This window comes from Panthera tigris, chromosome C1 (genome assembly GCF_018350195.1).
Source record: "Panthera tigris isolate Pti1 chromosome C1, P.tigris_Pti1_mat1.1, whole genome shotgun sequence".
NCBI lineage: Eukaryota > Metazoa > Chordata > Mammalia > Carnivora > Felidae > Panthera > Panthera tigris.
In genome coordinates this window covers 156,688,860-156,712,148 of record NC_056667.1, presented here as the reverse complement: position 1 = coordinate 156,712,148, position 23,289 = coordinate 156,688,860, and the positions used below count along the sequence as shown (strand labels likewise).

The window sequence follows — 23,289 nt, the reverse complement described above, 5'->3', positions numbered from 1 at the left end:
AGATACAGAATCTGAAGCAGGCTCCAGGCTCTGAGCTGTCAACACAGAGCCCGATGCGGGCTCAAACACAGATGGTGTATGCGTCAATGTTCACAGTGGCCTTGAATAGGCTGTTTAGCCTCCATAGCTCCCTCTAAAATAGGCAGGCTTGTCCTGGAATCTCCCTCTCTCCACTTTCATGCTTGTTTCTTCCATTCAGTACTCTTGTCCTGCTCTTTTCCTTCTCCTACTTGCAGTCCTACTTTGTGTTTTTCTGCTCCCTGTAGCCGATACCAGTCACATGATGCTTCCTCACCCCTTCCTTCTCCTGACCTGTCAAAGCTTACAAAAGTGAGTTCCAACCCTTCAGAGTCTTCTTCTCAGCAAAATAACATATCCAATCCTCTCATGAAAAGTATTCTACTTACATTTTTTAAAAAAAAAATGCTGTTAATTTTTTAAAGTTTATTTATTTATTTTGAGGGGAACAGGGCAGAGAGAGAGAGAGAGAGAGAGAGAGAGAGAGAGAGAGAATCCCAAGCAGGCCACACTGTCAGCGTGGAGCCCGATGTGGGGCTTGAACTCACGAACTGTGAAATCATGACCTGAGCTGAAATTAAGAGTTGGACACTTAACCAACTGAGCCACCCACGTGCCCCAGTATTCTACTTATCTCAACATTTTGGTAAGGGGCAAATACTTAACATTCTGGAGTTCAAGGGGTAGTGGCTAGAGGCATGGAGCAGGTGATAGATATCATTTTGAATGGGAAAGTCTTTCAATTTCCTTTACATCCTGTTAAGCAGGCAAAACCTCAATATTGGGCAGGTGCCATCCTGGCCTTTCTATATGACCCATCATCACTGCCCTTCTTTCCAAAGAAGTCTTGAAAAGGGACCCTGGGACATCCCGAGTGGTGGTTGGATTCCCTCATTTATCAAAAGAGGCATGATCTAAATGAGTCCAGGTTGGATCAGGTAAAGAATGAGACCAAAAAGGAGATGTGTCCTTGAAAGCAGCCAATATCATAGCCTGGGGGCAGGCATTTGTTGTCAGCTGACTCACACTGCCTTGGGATTAGCCAGCTCTACTTTCTGTTTCAACAATAAAAAGTCTTGCAAAACTGCTGGCATGTGAGACAGAGGTATCCAGAAGGTCTTGGCATCTCTTCCAGCAGCATAATGGGTCTTGGGGAAGAGACTCGTGAGAGCGTGGTCCATGCACTCCACCACCAGGGAGAGGTCCATGTTCACAAAAGAATTAGTGTCTTTCAGTTTGTCTAGACCTGTAAAAAGAGACAAAAACACCCTTACTCTTTGGAAGAAGGGGAGAAGGGGTGTGGGAGGCTAGGGTGTAAAGGGGGGGGGGGATGCGTATGTGGGTATTTATTTTGAATTTGCTGTTATAATTGAGGCCCTTTGTGGTGGGTTTCTATCTGTTCTTTAGGAAAGGATACAACCGTGCTTTCGTTAGACCCCTGGCTCTCAAACTTGAGTGGGCAGCAGAATCTCCTAGAGGGCTTGTTAAAACCCAATTGCTGGGTTGGTTCTGACTCACCACCTGTGAGATTCATATATAGCCTTTAATACTACAGTGTTAAATTGGGACCCAATAGGTAGGTGTGAAGTGGGACTCAGTAATTTCTATTTCTATCAAGTTTCCAGGTGATGCTGATGGTGCTGGTCCAGGGAACAAACTTTGAGAAGCACTACTTTAAAGCAATGAAGGACAGATGCTCTATAGTCTATGAGGCCCCTGAGCCCAGGAAGTTGTGGGTTTGAGTCCAAATTTGTTTTAAGGGAATACTATATAGGAAATGTGGGTGTGCATGTGTGTGCATACATACACTCACATACCACATACTTCTATAATTCAGTGAATAAAGAGGGAATCATCCCCAAAAGTCTTGACTCAGAATGCTAAACACAGGCTGGTTATCAGACAGATGAAATGTCTGCCTAATGAATTATGATAGCTTTAAAGAGGCAGGTATTTTATCAGAGATTGGTAATGGCTCAAAGCATTCCTCCTGTGCTCTTAAAACATACCTGAGTTGTGTCTTCTTAAGAGAAGTCTATGATTTTTAAATTTTCCCTTCTACTTCAGGCCTTAGTGGCTGCAAGTTATTCAAAAAACCTAACTGAGATTACCTAATAAGTCTTAGTGTCTATTTTAAACTCTTACAACTATTGCCTTGGAAATGAAGAAAGGTGAGCTTAAATTTGTGGTCTGCTTTGGAACTGTGAGTCTGGCTGATGTCCAAGTCCTGATTTGGAAAATTCTAATAAGAACAATCAGTAAAAGAGAGGATACCTCAGCCAGGGGCCAAGTAAAAAATAATTTTCAGATGGCAGTTCATGATATATTCATAGGCATTTAGAAATATCAATGTCAATATCAAATAGAAAAAGCTCTTTTAAATGAGGGATTTTTTTTCTGAACTACTTAGAATCTTCAGAGTTGGTAATGAGTGAGAAGCTGAGTTTTTAATGGCAGAGGTTCTCAGCATATAGTGACATGATGGCACTGGGAGGTTTGTCAAACCAGACGTTCTCGTTGATATGTATGTATGCATCTGTGTGTGTGCACAAGTGTGTGTGTGTTGGGTGGGGTTGGGTGGTTGAGGAAGTCTGTCATTCTAAAAGCCTCCCCATGTGGATCTGACTCAGCTCTTGGCTCCACCTCCAAAACTTCCAGCCTTGAACCTTGCCACAGTTGGCTGACTTACCAAATCCATCAACAAAGAGGCAGGACCAGAGTTTTAAGGTTAGAGTGACACAAAGTTAGGTGGGGCCCTGTTCAGCTCAAAGCAGGAGCTCAGTAAGTGTTTGAGGAATGTCGACTAAGCTTGTAATAAGACCAGGAAGTTTGAGGTGGAGGCAGAGCCCTGTTACAGGAAGTTCCACCAGCTCCTTAAAGCCTCGTTTACATTATAGTGCAGGGCCCAAGGATAAATGGTGAAGTCAGGCTGTCTGGGTTCAGATCTAGCTCTTCTACTTACTAATTGTGCAACATTGGGCAAGTTACTTCTCTATGCCTCTGTTTCTATAAACTTAAGGTAATAGCTACTTCATAGGGTTTATTTGGGCATTTTAAATGAAAGAGTCCATGTAAAGCACTTAGAATGGTGACAAGTACATAGCAAATGTTCACTATATGTTAGTCATCATAATCTAGTCTATTATTATATCTCCATCCCTGACTCAATCTGATTTATGTTACTTCTCCTGCTCTCTCCACCCCCACCCCCACCCCCCCAACCCATGCATTCTTGCTCTGGAAAGCTTCCACCCAAATAATTTCTTCCTGTCCTTTAGGCCTTACTCTAACCTGACCTGTCTCATAAAGGCCACTTAACTAGCAATGCATTCATCCAGTTCTGAATTTCTTGGGTAAGTAGAGACTGCACCATCTAGCACCCACTCTGGGCAGTTGGGCTCTGTCTAAGAAGTATAGCATCAATTTTCTTACACATTGTAGAGTCACTGTTTCAGTTTCACGTGGTTACTTTTTCTTGTCAACTTGACTGTATACTAGGTAAGGGTCAGAGTCTGACTCTTTATATTTTGTAACCTCCATGAATCCTTGAACAATGTTTAGTGAGTGGTTGTTGTTTACCAAAAAGAGGAGGTTTATGTAGAGTTGAAGATGGGGGGCTCCAGCCTGGACACGACCAGGAGGAGCTGTATAGCCTTCAGTAGGACATAGCACCTTTCTAAGCCTCTGCTGACTACTCCTATGGTTCTTTTGAGGAGTAAATTATAAAATTTATAAGGTGTTTAGTATAGAACTTGGCACTTGGTAACTGCCCAGTAAATGTTTGTAAACCCTTGAAGTGAGAGATGGCACTGGAATTAATACGAATCTCTGATCCATATCTAGGATTCCCTATTGGTATATTATTATGAACACCTTATTTTTTTTTCATTTAATTTTGAGTCTCCTTCATGTTGTCTATGATAATGAACCCCAGAGGAACCCTGGTCCACCAGAGACTTACTTTTTTCAATGTAACCTTCTCCGTATTGTTGTTTTATATCTGGAGACAGATGTTTCCAAATGGCAAGTTTTTTTTCGGTGGCCTTTACTGGATCTGATAATCCTGTTTTGAACAATCCTGGTTCAATACATGAAACGTGTACACCAAAAGCTTTCATGTCCCGTCTGTGAAAAGAATACACTGATGATGTTTAATCCAGCTTGGTTTGGAGAATGTTTGCTATTTGGATGACTATTTTCTTATGAATTTTTTTCATGGAATCACAGAATTGGATAGGTTGGAAAGGAGTAGCTTGTTCTATGCTTGCAGCTTGCAGGTGAGGAAGCTGAAGTTCAGGGTGGCGAAGGGAGGGCGGTTTAGTGGCAGAATGGGAAAGGCATCTGGGTAGGCCCATCCCCAGTTTAGTGCTCCATGTGAAGCCAGATTCTCTCATTAAATTGACAAGCATTCAGGTTAAGGACAGGCTTCTTCTCAGTACGCAAAGCACCTTCTGGAGAAATGGACTGATGATTGGCCTGGGTGGATAAGTTTACCTCCATTCTAGGAATGTGAAGAGATTGTGGAACAAGTGAGGCTAGGCTGAGGGACACAGTGTGACAATCCTTGATGTGGCTAATCTGTTCCCTCTGCTGCTCAGTGAGCTCTTTCATTGTGTGGCCTCAGAAAACCAAAGGTCTGCTCATTTACTGGGCAATAAGGTTTTAGGGGAATCATGGAACCCCCCCCTCCCCTACCCTGGGCCTTTTAAAGCAAAATAAAGTATTGCAAACCATTATATGAATAATTACCTCCTAAATTTAATTTATATTTCCACCAAGGATATATAAGGAAGTAATTACTCATTTTATACAAGTCTTTATCCTAAGATTTTTAAAGAACTCTACCAATGAACTTAAAATGTGATTTATCTTAGGTTCTGCTTTCTAGCAACATGCCTAGTGGTTAGTTTGCAGTGTACTTAACTAAAAATACAAATTATCTTGATCTTGAAAGATTTTGAAAATATGTTGCTTGCATTAAAATTTCAAGGGTTATTTTCCAACTTAATTGTACTTCACACACCTATCTTCTGATCTCCTTTGGGTTTTGGAAAGTATTTGGGAAGATTTGTCTCCCCACCCACTCATGAAATACCATATAGTCTGGGGACAACAGGCTTTAAGTCACCCAACTAAGCTTACCAGGTAAGTAAAACCAGCATGAAACCAGTATTTTTGCTTGGCAAATATAGCTTTAAAGAGACCCAGGCTTCTCCCAGTTGGACCACTGTCCCTAAACCATCCTACATATAGAAATTCTGGAGTTGCCACTTGACTGTGGTCTTCATGCACAGTACCTTTTCCAATACCAGTTCCATGATTTAGAAAAATACCCACTCTTTATTGGGTAATTTCAGCCATGTAGAGCTGTATTGCAATCACACAAACACTTCACTTGAAAAAAAATTTTTTAAGTGGTTATTGGTCCCCAAGAGGATAGGAAGAAACCCTGTTGCTTTTTGTCTTTCTCTTTCCACCCATCATGTGGCCCTATACCCAGCACACACATGGGAAGTAGATGGCAGAATAGGGTGACATCTGGTTGGAGGGAAGTCCCAGGAAACAAGAAGGAACAGGAAAGATCACAGAGAGGAGCTGAGGAAAGTGACCCCGTAACATTGTTTATGCACTGCACTTGAGCATGTATGGATCTGACTTAGAGAAGCGAACTCTGGGACAACCATCTTCTGTATCCTAGACTGGCTACTGTGTGGTACATCTATGGGACATCTCTGGTAGCAAACAGGAAAAAGTACAGAATGATGGTTAGCAGTTGTGACCTGAATACAACCTCATCAATTGTCTGCTAAAACAAAAATATCAACCTTCTCTATAGGACTTAAATAAGACCCATAGTCTCATATAATTCCAAATATTCAGCATAAAAAGAACTGGAAACATTCCAAAAGAACTGGAACATTCCAAATGTTCAGCATAAAAAGAACTGGAAAATCTCAACTCACATGGGAAAAGACAATGGCAGATGCTAATGCCAAAAGGACACAGATGTTGGAATTATCAAAGTCTTTAAAGCAGCTATTATAAAAATGTTTCAAGTACAAAAGAAAATACTCTTGAAGTCAATGGAAAGTTACAGCACTTCTCCCCAAAAGGAAAAGGCAAAGAACCAAATGAAAATTTTACACTTGAAAGATATAATAACCAAAATAAAGTATTTATTGGTTGGATTCAATAGCAGAATGGTGATGGAGGAACGTCAGTGGATTTGAAGGTAGATCATTAGAAATTATCCAATTTGAACAGCAGAAAGAAAAATGATTGAGAAAGTGGACAGAACCTTAGGGATCTGTGTGATAAAACCAAAGGTCTACCATTTGTGTTATAGTCTCAGAAGGATAAGAGAAAGAATGGATTACAGGAAAAAATGTTTGAAGAAACAATAGCTGAAACCTCACCAAATTTGGCAAAGATATAAATCTACAGATTCAGGAAGCCCTGTGAATGTCAAATGTTATAAACCCAGAGAAATCCATGCCTGGGTGCACTTTGTTTGCTAAATAAGTCCTTTGTTTTAGGCTCTGGGGTTCTCTGGTAGGCACACAGGAAAATGATGTGGTCAGTGCTTTCTTGGGGGAGCAAAATCTCCACCTCTGATTAGTAAATTCCTGCTCTGAGTTTTATTTGGAAATGGAAGCACCAGAGGAAAACTGTATTTCTTGTCCTCAGGGTGGGGTTGGGGAGGTTATCATCTCTTTAGCTGTAGTGTCTGAAATGTATGGGAATATGGGTCAGGAGCTTGCAGAGAGAGAGATAGAGAGAGAGAGAGAGAGAGAGAGAGAGAGAGAGAGAGAGAGAAAGCTATGTAGCTGAGTCATTATTTTGTAATAATTACATTTACTTTACCAGATAATTTTCTACTGAGGGTTTATTTATTTATTTATTTATTTATTTTAATGTTTATTTATCTTTTAGAGAGACAGAGAGCGAGTGGGGGAGGGGCAGAGAGAGATGGAGACAGAATCTGAAGCAGGTTCCAGGCTCTGAGCTGTCACCACAGGGCCCAACGTGGGGCTAACCTACAGCTGTGAGATCATGACCTGAGGGAAGTCAGACGCTTAACTGACTGAGCCACCCAGGAGCTCCTCTACTGATGGTTTAAACAGAATGGTGTTGTTGTGTCTGCAACTGATAGTTACACTAACGGAGAGGTCTGCCTTGATTTAGCCTCCCTATATGATTCCTTAACTATTTAACAAACTGACTTGTTGAATACGAATTCACCATCGCTATCAGCATCATGCATTAATGCAAAAAGTAAAAAGAGGCTTGTCTAGACTTAGGTCCAATCTCAGTTCTACCACTTACCAGCTGGGTGACCTTGGGCAAGTTACTTAATCTGTTTCAGGGGTATTATCTATTGGGAACTATTATTGGGAATAATTTAAAGCACTAAATAGAGTGCCTAGTGCATAATAATCACTCAATAAACATTACCAACTAATATTTCTTAGTATGTCAATGTTTACTTTACCTTAAGCTGTCATTGAAGCCTTCTAATGCATATTTGGATACAGTATAACCCCCTCCACCAAGTGCAAGCCGACCTCCAACGCTGGAGACATTGATAACCCTTCCTTGAGCTTTTTTGACCAAGGGAAGCAAATTTAATGTCACATCGATGAGTCCAAACAAGTTCACTTCAATAGGTTCCCTGTAGTCTTCCACTGTCAGCCAGTCGGTGGGAGCCAACACTCCGAGAACACCAGCATTGTTGATCAGACCCCAGAGACCTAGAACAGAGAGGAAAGAAAGGAGTTGTGATAGAAGATGGCACTGATATGGGCATCCTTGATGGAAATACAGCCCCTGCTTTACACATTTGTGCCATTTCCTCCTTCTAGCCATGTTCCTGCTTTGAAATACGTTACAGTTTTGGGAAGTAACTACTCTCAGAGAAGGTGGGAAGCTAAATTGAAATAGTTGAAGCTCTGTTACAATTTCACAGTAACTCTATTTCTGGTTCTGAATGTAAAATACTGATACTGTCTGAATGAGCCTTTTACTTTTTCATCTCAGATGTAGAGTAAAATGGTCTATTTTTCCCACTTGCTAGATGGCAAAGTGAGAGATTATTTATAAACTGCTTTTTACAGACAAAGAGCAGTATCAATCTACTTCACATCTATTTTTGGTAAAAAATCTAGTCATCGAAAGTTTTATTTTATGATGGAAAACATTTAATATTGTTAAATTTGTTTGGAAATCAAGTATTAAAAATGGTCTGGAGGGGCGCCTGGGTGGCTCAGTAGGTTAAGCGTCTGACTTCGGCTCAGGTCATGATCTCATGGTTGGTGAGTTAGAGCCCCTCATTGGGCTCTGTGCCGACAGCTCCCAGCCTGGAACCTGCTTCAGATTCTGTCTCCGTCTCTCTCTGCCCCTCCCCTGCTGGTTCTTTCTCTCTCTCAAATATAAATAAACATTAAAACATTTTTTTAAAAAATGATCTGGGAACATTATCAAACCATTGCTTTTCAGGTTCAGAGTCTCAACTACACAGTGAAGATGTGATAGAGAAAAATCACATACATTTGGTTTCGTTTTTTCCATTTTGGATCCTAATATCTTCATTAATGAGAATATTTCAAGCTTCATTCAAGCCAATAAAAGTCCTCTAGTTTGGAATGCTGTCATCTTGGCAGAATGAGGTCTGATGGCTTACTACTCTATCACGATGATCTAAGACAGCTTTATCAGAGTCTCAGGCTATTTTCTACCTTTTCCCATGGAAAATGTGTGAGTTGTGGAATGATTTTAGAGTGAGAAGTAGGTCCCAGGTATCCAGATGGCAATTTGGGGATTGCTCTCATGATCTCCTGTAGCTTTTAGCTCCAAGTGCCTTTGCTATATATGTGGCTAAACTAGAACTTCACGAGAGAAGAGCAGGAAAACTCAATACCTCCAATTCACTTCTAAATTTGCCCACCGAGACTTATGACTGAGAATAATGGGGACTGTGTCTTTCATGCAAACAGAGAGCTTGCAACTTGGAACTACTGAGGGCTCTATCCTAAGATTTTCCCAATATTCTCCAGTACCGTAACTGGTCTTTAGGAGACATTTTCTTGAAAGGCCATTTAAGATCCAAACACATTTAACTTAGCTGTAGCTACTTTACAACACCCCCTCCATTTTTCCCACCCCTGTATCACTCACCTTTTTCCCCAACTTGGTTTTTCACCCACTGGGCAGTCCTCTTGACATTCTCTGGGTCTGTTACATCTAGAAGCACGGTGTGAAGCCTTTCTGAGGTTTCTGCCTTTAAAGCTGTTGATTTTGATTCAGTCAGACAAGCAGCAATTACATGAAATCCTTTTTTATCAAAAGTTCTGGCTGCCAAATTTCCAAAACCCGTGTCACACCCAGTAATGAAAATGTACTTATCAGTGATGTCTGCAATCTTTAGTTGTCTTTTATAATTCCATACAAAACCACAAAAGATTAGGAGGGCTAATACCCAAAAGAACATGTTCTTTCCAGTATATGATAGGAACTCTCCTTTCTTGTACAATAAAAGAAGATGGTGACCTGAATGTTCAAAATTAGAAAGAAAATTCAAATTAGAACCATCAAAGGATTATAACCCAATTTTTACGAACTTCAGATACTTTAATGCATTTGAGTAGATAGTTTTTAAAAAACAATAACTGTTATTTAGTTGGAAACATGGCTATTTAAGTGCTAAACCATAGCTCTAAGTAATGTGAAAACCAACCAAGCTACAGTCAGAGAAAGTAAACAGGAGAGAGAGAGAGACAGAGAGAGAGAGAGATTGAGAGATGCCATGGCAAAGCTGACACAGGTCATTGGGTTTGATGTGACAGTAATCTCATGTGTGAATTCATCTATGTGAAACACAGACTGTCATGGTAAAATCTTATCTCTTGCAACTTCATGAAATTCAATCTATTAGAAAATGTTCAATTTCAATTGATTGATTAGATTCTTAATTATTCTTAGACTGTCAGGAAAAGGAGAGTATTTTGGTATTGCCATTATGAAAATGTTCCTAAGTTGGTTTCCAGTTTGTTATTTTCAGTAGCTTATTGTCATCCTTCAACCCAACTCTAAAAACCATCACAACACCATGCAGAGAGTATGCAGTGGGCAGCCGCCAAGGAGTTCATGGAGAGAGGGTGAGATGAGTGGGAAGAGACTGAGGGATGATGGCCGAAGGCACAGTGTCCCAAACAGAATCAAGAAGTCTCAGATTCTGTTCTCTCTGGCTTTCGGTGAGGAAGAAGCTTCGCACGTACATAGGACAAAGGAGAGCAAATTCTTTCCTGAAAACCATGAAGCTTTGACTGTAAGCAGTGCAGAATGACTTGGACAATTAGTTTGACAGGGCTAGATGGCCTAGGGCCTAAAATCAAAAAGGTGGAGGGCTTCCTTTCCCCTTTACTCAGAAGACTGCACCTGCATTTTGCCTCAGCATGTATTACCTTTTTTTACTTTTTTTAAATAAAAAAAATTATGTCATGTACACTTACTACATCAATTTAGAAATATCACACTTCTTTTTGGATTAAAAATACATGTTAAAAAAAGAATATTATATTAATTTTATAATCTTGACCATTTAAATGCATATGCTGTCTTAAAAGTTACAGTAATTATTGGGGCACCTGGGTGGCTCAGTCAGTTAGGCATCCGACTCTTGATTTCAGCTCAGGTCATGATCTCATGGTTTGGGCTCTGTGCTGACAGTGAGGAGCCTGCTTGGGATTCTCTCTCTTCCTCTCTCTGCCCCTCCCCTGCTTGCAAGTACTCTCTCTTTCAAAATAAATAAATAAACATTACAAAAGGTTATTATGCAGTGTTTGGCTGCAAAATTACAGTTGTGAATGAATCAAGCAATTGTATGATTGAAAACAAGGGTGCTATTAATTTGGAAGTGTACTATCAAAAGTATCACAGGGAGGGATTTCAGACTATTTGGAGATATAAAATTCCCCAATATATACATATTCCCCGTAATATAGATATAAAATATGTATTATGATGTTTGTTATTTACAAAGACAGCCAATACCGTCAATTTTACTGTGGGTACCGGTGGCCAGGGAAGGGCAAGCTATCCCATAGGACAAAGTGAACAAGAACTGGAGGGCATTTACCTGTTTGCCTAGGTCTGAGCATCACGATGGCTCAGGCCTCCTAGCTCAGCCATAGGCAACACAAAGGAGGAAGATTGTTAGGTCCCACCACATGTAAGAGCAGCCCTGGGCCTGTATTGGCTCTCTCTGCCTTTGGAAGCAAGAGGGGCAGCAGAAAATATCACCTTGGGAAAAACCCTATTTCTTTCGCTTTTGACTCAGAAAGTTTCCTTTCTTTGCCCCATGTTCACACATATCTCTGCCCTTGATCCAGAGCCACCCTTAGAATCAAGAGGGGCCTTATGTGCTAAATAGAAGATAAGACTTCAGTTGAAGTTCAGACCTTACGGGTGCTTCTGGAATCATGACTGTTTATGGACACTGTGTTCAAAGTACTTGCAAGGCCAAGCAATTTTATAAACTTTGACCTTTCTCTCTCTCTCTTTTTTTAATGTTTACGTATTTATTTTGAGAGAGAGAGAGAGAGAGAGAGAGAGAGAGAGAGATATTGAGAGAGAGAATGAGAATGAGTGAGCAGGGGAGGGGGCAGAGAGAAAATGGAGAGAGAATCCCATGCAGGCTCTGTGCTGACAGCATAGAGCCCAAACCATGAGATTGTGACCTGAGCCAAAATCAATAGTTGGATGTTCAACCAACTGAGCTGCCAGGTACCCCTGGACTTTCTTTTTCTTTCTTTCTTTCTTTCTTTCTTTTTCTTTTTTTTTTTTTTTTTACAATTATTTCCCGGTTTTTCATTTGAACCATTTAAAAAAATTGTTCATTTTTTTTCCTGCTTGTAAAAGTAACTTATGCTCATGGTAAAAAGAATTTGGCAAATACAGAAAAAATTAAAGAAGGAAATAATGATTATCACATTTGGCTCTTAGTGTTTTGGTAAGTCTTCTTGTATATATATTTTCCTGTATACGTAAATGTTTCTCTCCCTAATAAGGAATAGAAATATACAGAATTATACACACACACTCATGTGCACACATACACACAATTTTTGTCTGCTGCTTTATAAGGAACAGATTATTTCAGATAAAAAATAACGCAATCTAATATATCTTCTTCACTTCTCAAGGAAATTCTGGGCTCTGCCTTCATCTTTTTTCCCAGAAAAAGATATATAAGTAAAGAAAGAAAAGGCAAGAGAACTATCAATTGATAAAAATAAGTCAGAGGTAAACATTAAAATATGGTAGGTTTGAGCAAACTAGTTGATTCTTTGGATACAGCTGTGCCTATTTCTAAAGCAGTCAAGTTTGTAGACTATCGTGGCTTAATAATTTGGCATAGTTTCACAAATCTTTCCTGCGTAGGAGTTATTGATTTGTGGCAAATCAATGTCCATGTAGTAGAATTTTCCCTTCTCAAACATATAAATACATTAAAAATGTATAATTTTGAGGTGAAGTGTTGGTGTAACTACCTTTTGCAAAATTTCATGTTTAGATATTTTAAGGAAATTTTGTATTTATAAATTCAATTAGTATAGTGTTTTGTTCAAGTCTGGCCTCAATTAATTGAATAATTGGATAACTAAATGTTGAATATGTTTTCTGAATGGATTCTGTAGCCTTAACTGCAATCCAAACCCCATGGAATTATTTGAAGAAGGCAAATGCTCATGGAGTTTAATGTGTACTAGATCAGAGAGTAGAAACTTTCTATGTTGTCAAGTTTTGCTGGGGGCAAGCATAAGGGGAGTAATCGTAAAAGAATGGTTTACATTTGTGAAGCATTCTACGCTATACTTTTACATATAGATCTCATCTGGTTCTCTCAACAGCTTTTTTGAGTTAAAGAGGGCACATTGTTTGCCTTATTTTATAGAAGAATCAATATGCTAACTAATAAATGTAAAAGGAATGATGGAATTAGAAAGTCATCATTTAGCAACTGACATCATAACAATTATATCAGAGAAGTTTGATCAATGGATGCTAAAACTAGTAGGTGAAATTCTGATAAGAAACCATTATAGAATCTCAAAAAATCTCCCCATAAGATAGGCACTAGTTAAAAAGAGAGTAATAATAATTTCACAGAAGAGAAATCTGACAGATACCACCTTACCCAAGTGATAAAAATTAACACTGCTAGTCATGGGACAAACCAACATTAGGTGCCTCCTGGGATGGTGCACTGGAAAGGACACAGCAACACTTTTGTACATAAATGGATCCTAATCCTGCATGGAGCTACCTCTTCCAGAGACAATATATGGCATATACTCTTTAAAAATGTCAAAGTCATGAAGGAAAAGAAAGATTGAAGACTGCTCCCGATAAACGGAGACTAAAGAGATATGACAACCCAATGCAACATGTGATACTGGACCAGAAAACTATTTTTTTCTTTTGCCAGAAAGGATGTTATTTGGTAAACTCATGAAATTTGAGTGAGATTTGTTGATCTGACAAATAATATTGCATTCTCAATAAATATTAATTTTTCAATTTTTATAATTTACTAAGATTATATAGAAAGTTCCTGCTTTTTAGGAAATATACACTGAAGTATTTAAAGATTAAGTAGCACCATGTCTCAACTCAGTTAAGACCATGTCTTTAACTCTGTTAAGAAAATAATAAGAATATTCATATAAATAAGTAAACATATAAAGGAAGCAAGCTGAGTTTCCATTGATAGATGAATGGCTAAAGAAGATGTGGTTGCCCAACCACAAACAGGTGGTTGCCAGGGCAGAGGTGGGGGGTGGTGGGGGTGGTTGTGGGGGGATGAGTGAAATAGGTGAAGGGGATTAACAGGTATAAACTTCAGTTATAAAAGAAATAAATCCCAAGAATAAAAAGCAGAGTATAGGAAATATAGTCAATAATAATGTAATAACTTGTATGGTGATAGGTGGCATGCATTTTGTAATGTATATGAATGTCTAGTCACTATATTGTACACCTGAAGCTAATATAATATTGTATACCAACTATACTTCAATTAACAACAAAACCCCCACATACATATGGTTATAAAGAGAGAATGAAAATGCAAATGTGGTAAAATGTTAATATTTGGGGATTCTGGGTTGTATTATTTTTTCAACTTTTCCACAAATTTGAAATTATTTCAAAATAAAAAAGTAAAAAATTGGCAAGGGAAAATAAAACATTTTTTTTTTTTCCTGAGAAAAGGCTTCACTAGACCCAAAGGGTTTCATGCACAAAATAGGTAAGAACTCCAGCACTTCAGAATCTAGTGACCTTGGACTTCTACTCTTTGGTAAGTTCACCTTCACAACTAGTGGAGAAAAACAAAAACTCAAACCAAAGCAGTAAGATTCCTTCCTCCTTCCTCATCCTCTCCATTTCTCCCTTACTTCCTCGTTCCCTAGCCAAACACATTTTTCCTTGGTGACAAGCCACAGAGAAGAGCTTTTTAGTTGTTAAGGATGGGCTCACACTTATGTTCAAAAATTTTTTGAATATTTATTTTTGAGAGAGAGAGAGAACATAGTTGGGGAGAGGCAGAGAGAGAGGGAGACACAGAGTCTGAAGCAGTCTCCAGGCTCTGAGCCATCAGCACAGAGTCTGATGCGGGGCCCTAACTCATGAACCATGAGATCATGACCTGAGCCGAAGTCAGACGCTTAACGGACTGAGCCACTAAGACGCCCCAAAGATGGGTTCACATTTTAAAATGTGTTGTCTTTATTAGGTACCTCTCTAGGCTGAGAGTCATTTCAGATGCTGGTGTCCCAGCCTGCAGCCGGAATCCAGGGGACTACCAACTCTGACCTAGAGTTTTATAAAGCCTGTCCTTACCCCAAATATTATTGTCTAAAAAATACTGGTTCTTCTTCAATTCTTAAGGTTCACATTCCTCTAGGTCATCGGACCAGTCAACCATAAACCAATACATACACACCTCTGACCTCTAATAGTATTTTAGCCAAGATTCCATGTGTTGTCATGTTCCTGAGCAGCAGCCCTTGGTCAGAGTCATTGGGAACATGACCTGTATACAGAAGCTGATTGATGGCTGGTTGGTTCATTGACCACCAAGAAGTAAATGAATAACTGTGATTACTATGGCTGCCTCAACAATACACCGCCAGCCTGGTCACCTTCACATGGCTCCTTGGTCCCTAAAATTCAGAGACTTGGGGCACTGACCTTAGTGGCTTGGCTGTTTGTTTATCTGCTTTGTCTTCCATCTCACAACAAAGTGCTTACCAGGGGTACACATCGCTTGGTTCAAGGCAAGGAGCACCTCATCTGTAACAGTCCTCTTAGGATGCAGTGGCTGTGAGCCTGTGGACTCATCAAAGGTGAGAGCAGAGTAAAGGAGAGCAGGTCTGCAGCCCTCACACTGCAGTGTGTGGACAGCCGCATCCTCTGAACCAGTCCTGGAGATATTTCTTAAGCCCAAATAAACACTAGCCACTTTGCTAGGAAAAATAAATGTGGGAAGCAAGGACTGAGGCCACACACACACACACACACACACACACACGGCAGTAGGGCAGGGGTTAGGAACCCAGGTCTCACAATCAGACAGGTAGAGGTCTAGTCCCAGCTCCTCTATCATCAGAGGTCTTTGGGCACATTATTTATATTTTCTTAGCCTCCATTTTCCTATTTGCAAAATGGAAATAATAACTTTTCCGTTGGAGAGTACCTCGCAAAAAAAAGTGACTAAATATCTGCTACATAGGCAGAAGCTTATCGCTGTGGCAGGATCAGTCATGCTCACTTGGGAAGGCCTGTGGTACTTTTCCTATTTTGGGTCAAATAATTATTTGTTGTGGAGTCTGTCCTGTGCATTGCAGGATGTTTAGCAGCACCCCTGGCCTCGATCCTCTACATGCTAGTAGCACCCCCACCCCAGTTGTGACGACGAAAAATGTTTGCCAGTTGTCCCCTGGGGGACAAAACTGCTTCCATTTGAGAAACACTGGTCTAGAGGTTCCTTGCCTTGTGGGTCCAGAACTTCACAACATCAGAACTATTTTTCTGGAAGCTCAGTCATTAGTTCTCTGGTGGTGCCACATTGATGAGAGTTTATTTATTTTTAATGGCCTTACCAGAAAAGTTTTATTACTTATAAAATATAACTCACATCTTGCTAATATTAGTATTAGTTTCTATGATTTAGAAAAAGTGCCTTTTTGTCATCATGAGGTTGGAGGCAGTGAAAAAGCCAAAGTTAGAAATTACCAAGTTAGCACTCCCAACATTTGTGAGGCCTCAATTCTGGCTAAGACTTTTGGGTTTGGGCCACTACAGGTTCCTCTGTGGAAGCCCTTCTGGTGGGATGTCAATTGATTCTGCAGAATTCAGAATATGGTACTAGAAAAACCATGGTACTTGGATTCCCAGTTCACCAGGTCAGGTAGGAACGGTAATAACTGCTATGGTTTATTGAGTGCTTGCTGTATTCCAGGCCCTCTGGTAGAATCTATGAATATTTATCTTATTTATTTATTTAATTATTTTTGAGAGAGAGATACAGAGAGACAGAGAGAGAGAGAGAGAGAGACAGGGCATGAGCAGGGGCGGCGCAGAGATGCGGGGCTCGAACTCATGGACCGTGAGATCCTGACCTGAGCTGAAGTCAGCCATTCAACCAACTGAGCCACCCAGGCGCCCCTATCTTACTTAAACCTTACAATAACATTATCTCCATTTTATAGAGAAAGAAACAAATTCAGAAATGCAGGTTAATTGGCTCAAGATACAATCATAGTGCTGTTTGGGGACCCCGGCCACTTTGATTTGGCTATTCATGCTTTAATCCTTTGCTGCACTGCCACCTGGATTCCCACTGAACTCTGGGAGTCTGGGCTATGTGTACAATTCTCTACAACCACCAGTACTTGTGTGATACTGGGTATTAGGTAAATTAGTGCTGTAGAAGGAAAGAAGGAAGAAAAGAAAAGAAGGAAAAAGTTTCAACTCTAAGCCCAGGGTTCTGGTGATAGTTGGGTTAAGTCTTTGAGCCCTCTGAACCATCAGGCGAAAGGCTAATAATAGCAATATAATGTTCACACTTCCAATTTAGGAAACTTTAAGAACTTTTGAAGAGTGTTCAATAATATTTATCTCATTTAATTGTCAAAATATTTCTGTGAGCTAGGTACAGTAGGTATCGTACATGAAGTTATCAGCCAGAGAGTGGCGAGAGCTAAAATTCTGATCTCTGAACCCCTAGACTGTGTGGAAGGAGAAGGAATAACTGCAAAGAAATTAGCACATTATCAGTTAGTAGGAGGAATGGAAATACTTTATCAAAATTCTTGACCACAAAGATTCGAAAGGAACCAAGAAAGGAGAACTAATTGTGTCTTTCATTTGCCATGCAAAATGCTTTGCTGCTTTGGGAAAATATTGCAACTCGATTGCTGTCCTTGCTCACTTCTGCTTTTTTTTTTTTTTTTTTTTTTAACTTTCTATAACTGGCTTTATTTCCCTAGTAAAAAGTCCAAAATAAGATGCTTTGATTTCACTTCTCTTACTGATCTTCCTCTGCCCTTTAAAATTAAATGACACAATTAAAAATAAACAAAAGAACTGAGAATAATGTCTCAATGTCATTCTGAGCAATGCTTTTCATAAGAAATATATAATTCTTTTAAAATACATCCTCCAACCAGATTTCATTTCATTTCTACATAACTCCATGGAGGGCTTTGTTTTAGAAAGCAATATTGAAACTTGTCAATCACACTGATTGATAGGAATTTGTAGGGTTTGAATTTACTTGCAATTTGTTGCAATCATGGCCTAAGTTGAATCAACAACTAAGTTGTTCATTAAAAAACATCAAATAGAGAGCATTTAGAAGTAGCTTTCTAATATTTTCTTTTTGAAGTTCTCTTGCACAGCTTTCGTAATATCGATGGCATTCTGGACATATATGTCCTTAGTACATTTAAATATCGTTAACCTAGCTAAGTATACCAAATTCCTTTTTAGTTTGATCTTTTCATTGAAGTAAGAAATTCTATTTGTTTGTTTTTGTAACCCAAATGACCTTTCACAGATTTCAGCTGCACTTTTAAGAAAACTAAGTGTTTAGATCTAATGACACAAACTAAATCATATGACTAATAAATTATGTTTCTGTGAAAAAAAATGTTCAAGTTGGGCATCCAGAAATCTAAGGAGAAAATTTTAAGTGAAGCCAAGGGATCCTATATGAAGTATGCTTCCATTAAGTAACAAATGCTTCTTTGAAGGTCTGATTAAAATAATAATTGATGATGATGATGACGAAAATGATCATGATGATATAACTGAGGGGCTATTTGTCATCATGGAAACATTAAGTTCTCTCATTCAATGGAATGAAGAAGCTCCTTTGACAGTGACATTCCCCTTGAGTCCTGCTTCCTCCAGGAGGGAAGTACCCTGGGTGTACTTTGTGTGGTGGGACCGGTGAGACACGGAGGAGGGCGTGCTTCCTTTGCAGACTCATTCATTCAGTCTCCTAGAAGAGGTCTGGCAGCCACTCTTAATGTAGGGAAGGCCTGACGCATGTACATTTGGCGTTTTTATTTCTAAGGATAAAAGTATCTCTGAGTTGCTTCTGCCTTTTCTCAAAACTTTTTCATTATCATTTATCATAACACCTACAATTATTAATTAATTAATTATCCCCGGTACCCTTAGTTGATGGCTTTGCCAATATGGTTCCTGACAGTACTGGCAGAGTAAGAATTATTGGTAAAGCCATGGCTGCTTTACTTAAGAGATTGTATATTGTATATGATTTAGTTTATCATCACAAGGCTTCAAAAAAAGCTTAGAATATGGAGAGAATGTTAGGTATGTATACAGAAAATGTGTTCAAAACTGCAGTGTGTTTCTTTTCCTACACAGTCATCTTTGAGTGGAAGTAAAGGTGTGAGTTTTGAAAGTCTGTACCTTAAGAAAGTGACACTGTTATAAGGGTTTTAAGACAAATTCCCCCTTTCCTCATCTGAAATGTATGAGATAATGATTTTTTTCCTTGTATTTAAACATTGGGATTTGTTCTAAAATTGGGCGTACTTTTCAAGTCTCAAAAACATGAAGATGATACAACATTTAAATTTCATTTCATGCAGCACCTAGCCAAGGATATTCTTAGAGCATCTAACATACGCTAAAGGATACTAAGATAAATAAAGCATGGGGCGCCTGGGTGGCTCAGTCGGTGAAGCATCCAACTTCGGCCCAGGTCATGATCTCACAGTTTGTGGATTCGAGCCCCACGTCCAGCTCTGTGCTGACAGCTCAGAGCCTGGAGCCTGCTTCAGATTCTGTGTCTCCCTCTCTCTCTGACCCTCCCCTGCTTGCTCTCTGTCTCTCTGTCTCTCTCTCAAAAATAAATAGACATTTAAAAAAAAATTTTTTTAAAGGATAAATAAAGCACTGTCCTTACCTTGGGCTAGTAGGGTAGGGGGACATTTCAGAGCTATTTGTACAACCTTAAGTTGATTTTTAAATTTTTTTTTTAACGTTTATTTATTTTTGAGACAGAGGGAGACAGAGCATGAACAGGGGAGGGGCAGAGAGAGAGGGAGACACAGAATCTGAAACAGGCTCCAGGCTCTGAGCTGTCAGCACAGAGCCGGACGCGGGGCTCGAACTCACGGACCGCGAGATCGTGACCTGAGCCGAAGTCGGCCGCTTAACCGACTGAGCCACCCAGGTGCCCCTGATTTTTGGTCTAAATGCATGTTTTATTTAAACTTTTTCCTCAGCTGCTAAAAATTAACCCATTGAGAGAGTGTGCCACACCACCATTTTATTCATAAAGCCTTTAACAAAGGCTGCCAAGATTAAGTGGCAGTGAAGCCACTAAATTGACTTTCTCCCTTACCTGTTGCATGTTAGGAGTCAAAGTGAATACAGACTCAGACTGGGGGAAAAGCCCAACGTCTTCCAGGTAAAATGCCAGGCACAGGATCATGAAATGGAGAGTAAATATCTGAAGCGAGTTTACTGCTCTCATCTTAGTTTCCAGGAATCAAATATGCACTGTGAGGAGTTCCCTGCTTCCTTCTGCCCTAGAAGGTGTTTTTCTCACCCACTTTAGTGTGCATGTGTGCATTCGCCTCAGGTGACATCTGATAATATTGGCAAGGCCGGTTGATAAACAGAACAGAACTATAGGTAGCAAATCTGCTGCTCTAGTAAGAAACTCAGCTAAGATTCCTACTCTTTTTTGGAGCCCCTCCCCCATTCAGTTTCCAGCTAATTATAAGTTTTACAGATGGTGTCAAATAGGCACAGAAAGAATAACTAGATATAAATTGGATTGTAACTCTAGAGTGCCAAAGAACATTCAAACAGAGACCTGGGAGAGCTTAAGGCAAGGATCTGGGTGACATTGGGATCACTTTTATGGTAAGATGGACTCAGTGTCCATCACAACCTTCTAACATTGTTATTGTTATTATAGCATGAAAAATAACTCGATTAATTTTGTAAGAGTGAGGAAAATCAAAGGCAGTTTGAAGACTGACATGAGAAACCAAGAGATAAAGGACAGAATTCAGTCATCGGTTACCTTACTGAGAATGAACTGGGGCGCAGAAGCTGTTGTGGACCGGCTGGGCTAAGTGCCGTCTGCCCACTGTGCTGGGCAAGGAAGGGTTGAGCCACCTGACCACACTGATCCCTTGGAGGTGTTGATGCCTGGGCTTCCGTCAAGTTCTGAGCTCATATATGTGTGAGAAGTCCTCCGGTTCCCACCTTACTCTGAGTCACTCTTATATGACACTGATGACTAACTCTCTCTTCAGTGGATGAAGGAAGACAAGAAGCTAGGGGTCATGTGTTTCCAAAGGAATTGGTAGTAGCTTCAGTAAATTAAATTTAGCAACTTTCAGAAGAGACTTAAAAATGATTAATAACATTCCTTTAACTCTGAGTGCAATCTCTTGACCAAATTCAGCGGTTGAAATAATGTAACGTGGAAACATTTTGTAAACTGTCTGGTGCATTGTTTTAATCATTTAATTTTGAATTATGATTACTGTTCATAATCTCTAGGGTTTTTTTTTTTTCTTCCTGTTAACCTGCCTTTGCTAACTTAGTACTCCTTCTTTCCTAAGAGAGTAGGTAAGGGACACCAATCTGATGATTCTTTTTATCATTTTTTTTTTTTAACACCGATGAGGAAGGAGATCAAAATAATTTAGTGAAATGAGGTTCTGTACTTATTTATGAGTCTTAAGGTATGTCGAGGAGATCTTACCTAAATGATTTCTGGGACTAAATCACTGAGAACAGGAAAGGATGCCCCTTCCCTTCCCAGATTTGTTCTGTTTCAGAGTTTATCACAATTGACCTGCCGTATCCAGGGACTGCAATGGAAAATATTGAGGCTCCAGAGGAAGAGGAGGAAGAGACAACGCTATTATGCACCCGCCCCATCCCCTAGGCTACCACCTCCCCCCTTAGGCACACACCAGGTACAAACTCCACTGATTGTTTACTTTCAGTTTCCCTACATATCAGTTTATTGCTTTATGTCTCAGACTGCCCAGACTTCTGTCTTCCCTCTTTGAAAATGCAGTTTATTTTGGTTTAGCTGGGATGAGTGAATGAATGAACATATCTGTCTAGGTAGAGCTTGAACACTGCTATCACACTATAAATTAAATGGGGATCGTTTGTCTCCAAAAGAATAAGAAGCCAAGACTGAAATTTATACAGGTAAAGATGTAGGGCGCCACAAATATGCCAAATATACTTCTTCCCCTTTAACATTCTGCAAGTCAAAGTAAGGCTTACATAGAAAACCCCTTAGAGAAATAATACATTGACTTCGATCTACATGAAGAAAAGTATAAATGATTAATATCAGATCCTTTCTGTGAGCAAGTTATTGTCATTGAGATGGAGAGAGCTATAAGCACCTGGTCATGTAGGATTGAAGGGAAAAGGAGAAAGAAAAGGCTATGACATTAGTATGTTTTCCCCCTTGTCAAATGGTCCCATATAGGGGTTTAAGCAATGGAACTATTTGTCAGCAGTAACCATATCTGGACTGTAACTAGATCTACATTCAAATACACATCTTAAAAGCTAAATTTCCTTTCATTCTATTCCTTAACAAGGCAACCTATGAGATGTTACTTTGTTCAGCACTCTCTCTAAGTTAGTTAGACTTCTGGTTATCGAAGGTGATGTAAAAGATACAGAGCAAATTGCAATTCTATTTTTTCCCTAGTTCCTTTATAAAGCAAAAGATTGCACTGTGGATTTCATTTAAATGTATTCAATGTTGATAATTGGGCTGTACTTTTATAGGTACTGCCAGTGTCAAAACACTAAATATATGACTCTCCTTTTTCTTCTAAATCTCTATGTCTCCCATATTTCCCCCAATTTCTGTCAAAGGGTGCCTTCTCCACCTTTCCAGACACCAAAACACAAGGAGAATGTCCAGATTCAAGACAGTCTCTGGTGACATATATCGGGTTTTCTACAACTAACTGCACTGTGCTGGGGTCCAAGCCAGACATAATCCTAAATGAGTCAGATGAAGAAAACCACTTACCCCAGCACTGTAGGCTGTGGTGGGTCCAGCTCCTGAATATGGTTGATGTCACTCTGGTAAGGGGGTGGGGGGCAAGGCTGTTTATGCTGAGTGTATGTTGGCCTTCCCCTTCCTGGTATAGTATAATCCACTCTCTCAGGTCACTCCCAGTGGACTGTGCCTTTCTGAATAACTATGAGTTGGTATTACGTCTTTGTATTTTTAAAAGTGTACTTTGTAATTTTTACTTCCTCCTTTTGTCAACAGACAGTGCTCTTATTTCCAGTATAAAGATTCCCCTTTTTGCACCAACAATGCGTTTGACATTCGAGCTGCTTAATTGCAAATGCTGCCCATAAATGCGTTGCTAGTCTTGGTCAAAACTAGGAGCTTTGTTGCTCATTAGGCATTTCCTGACTCTCCCCATTGTAAGATGAAGCTGGGCTAATCTTTTGTTTCCCTCCACTGTAAAATCCTTACAAATACTAATAGTTAAGGACTGAATTGTGAGAACATTTAGTAGATTCTTTGAAGAAAGATCTTATTTGCAGAACACACAACCGTTTAGCTTACTCAAACAAGAGGTCTTGGTTTGAAAGATGGGGGTGAGGAGTATTATATTAGGGAGCATTGCCCTGGAAAGAGCAAGAGAGATGAAT

At 39.7% G+C, this 23,289-nt stretch overlaps 1 protein-coding gene across 2 annotated transcripts; it reads right to left on the bottom strand.

Annotated features, from left to right (window-relative positions):
* Positions 1–574: 574 nt before the first annotated feature.
* Positions 575–22,800, bottom strand: DHRS9 (dehydrogenase/reductase 9). 2 transcript variants are annotated; one of them, XM_007074604.3, is made up of 5 exons: positions 22,652–22,800; positions 9,193–9,564; positions 7,511–7,769; positions 3,980–4,143; positions 575–1,264 (listed from the first exon to the last, which is right to left on the bottom strand). In XM_007074604.3, exons 2-5 carry the CDS (start codon positions 9,503–9,505, stop codon positions 1,041–1,043), a joined length of 960 nt encoding a protein of 319 aa, XP_007074666.1. In that variant the 5' UTR covers positions 9,506–9,564; positions 22,652–22,800; the 3' UTR covers positions 575–1,040. The 2 variants fall into 2 exon arrangements, with proteins under 2 accessions (XP_007074666.1, XP_042853244.1); XM_042997310.1 differs by lacking the exon at positions 22,652–22,800 and adding an exon at positions 20,654–20,823.
* Positions 22,801–23,289: the final 489 nt, after the last annotated feature.

Coding starts and splice junctions, on each gene's coding strand:
- DHRS9 (XM_007074604.3), bottom strand. CDS start 9,505: ATGTTCTTTTGGGTATTAGCCCTCCTAATCTTTTGTGGTTTTGTATGG. Junction 7,770..9,192: donor AAACCAAGTTGGGGAAAAAG/GTGAGTGATACA, acceptor TCTCTGTTCTAG/GTCTCTGGGGTCTGATCAAC. Junction 4,144..7,510: donor GGCTTCAATGACAGCTTAAG/GTAAAGTAAACA, acceptor TTCTTTTCACAG/ACGGGACATGAAAGCTTTTG.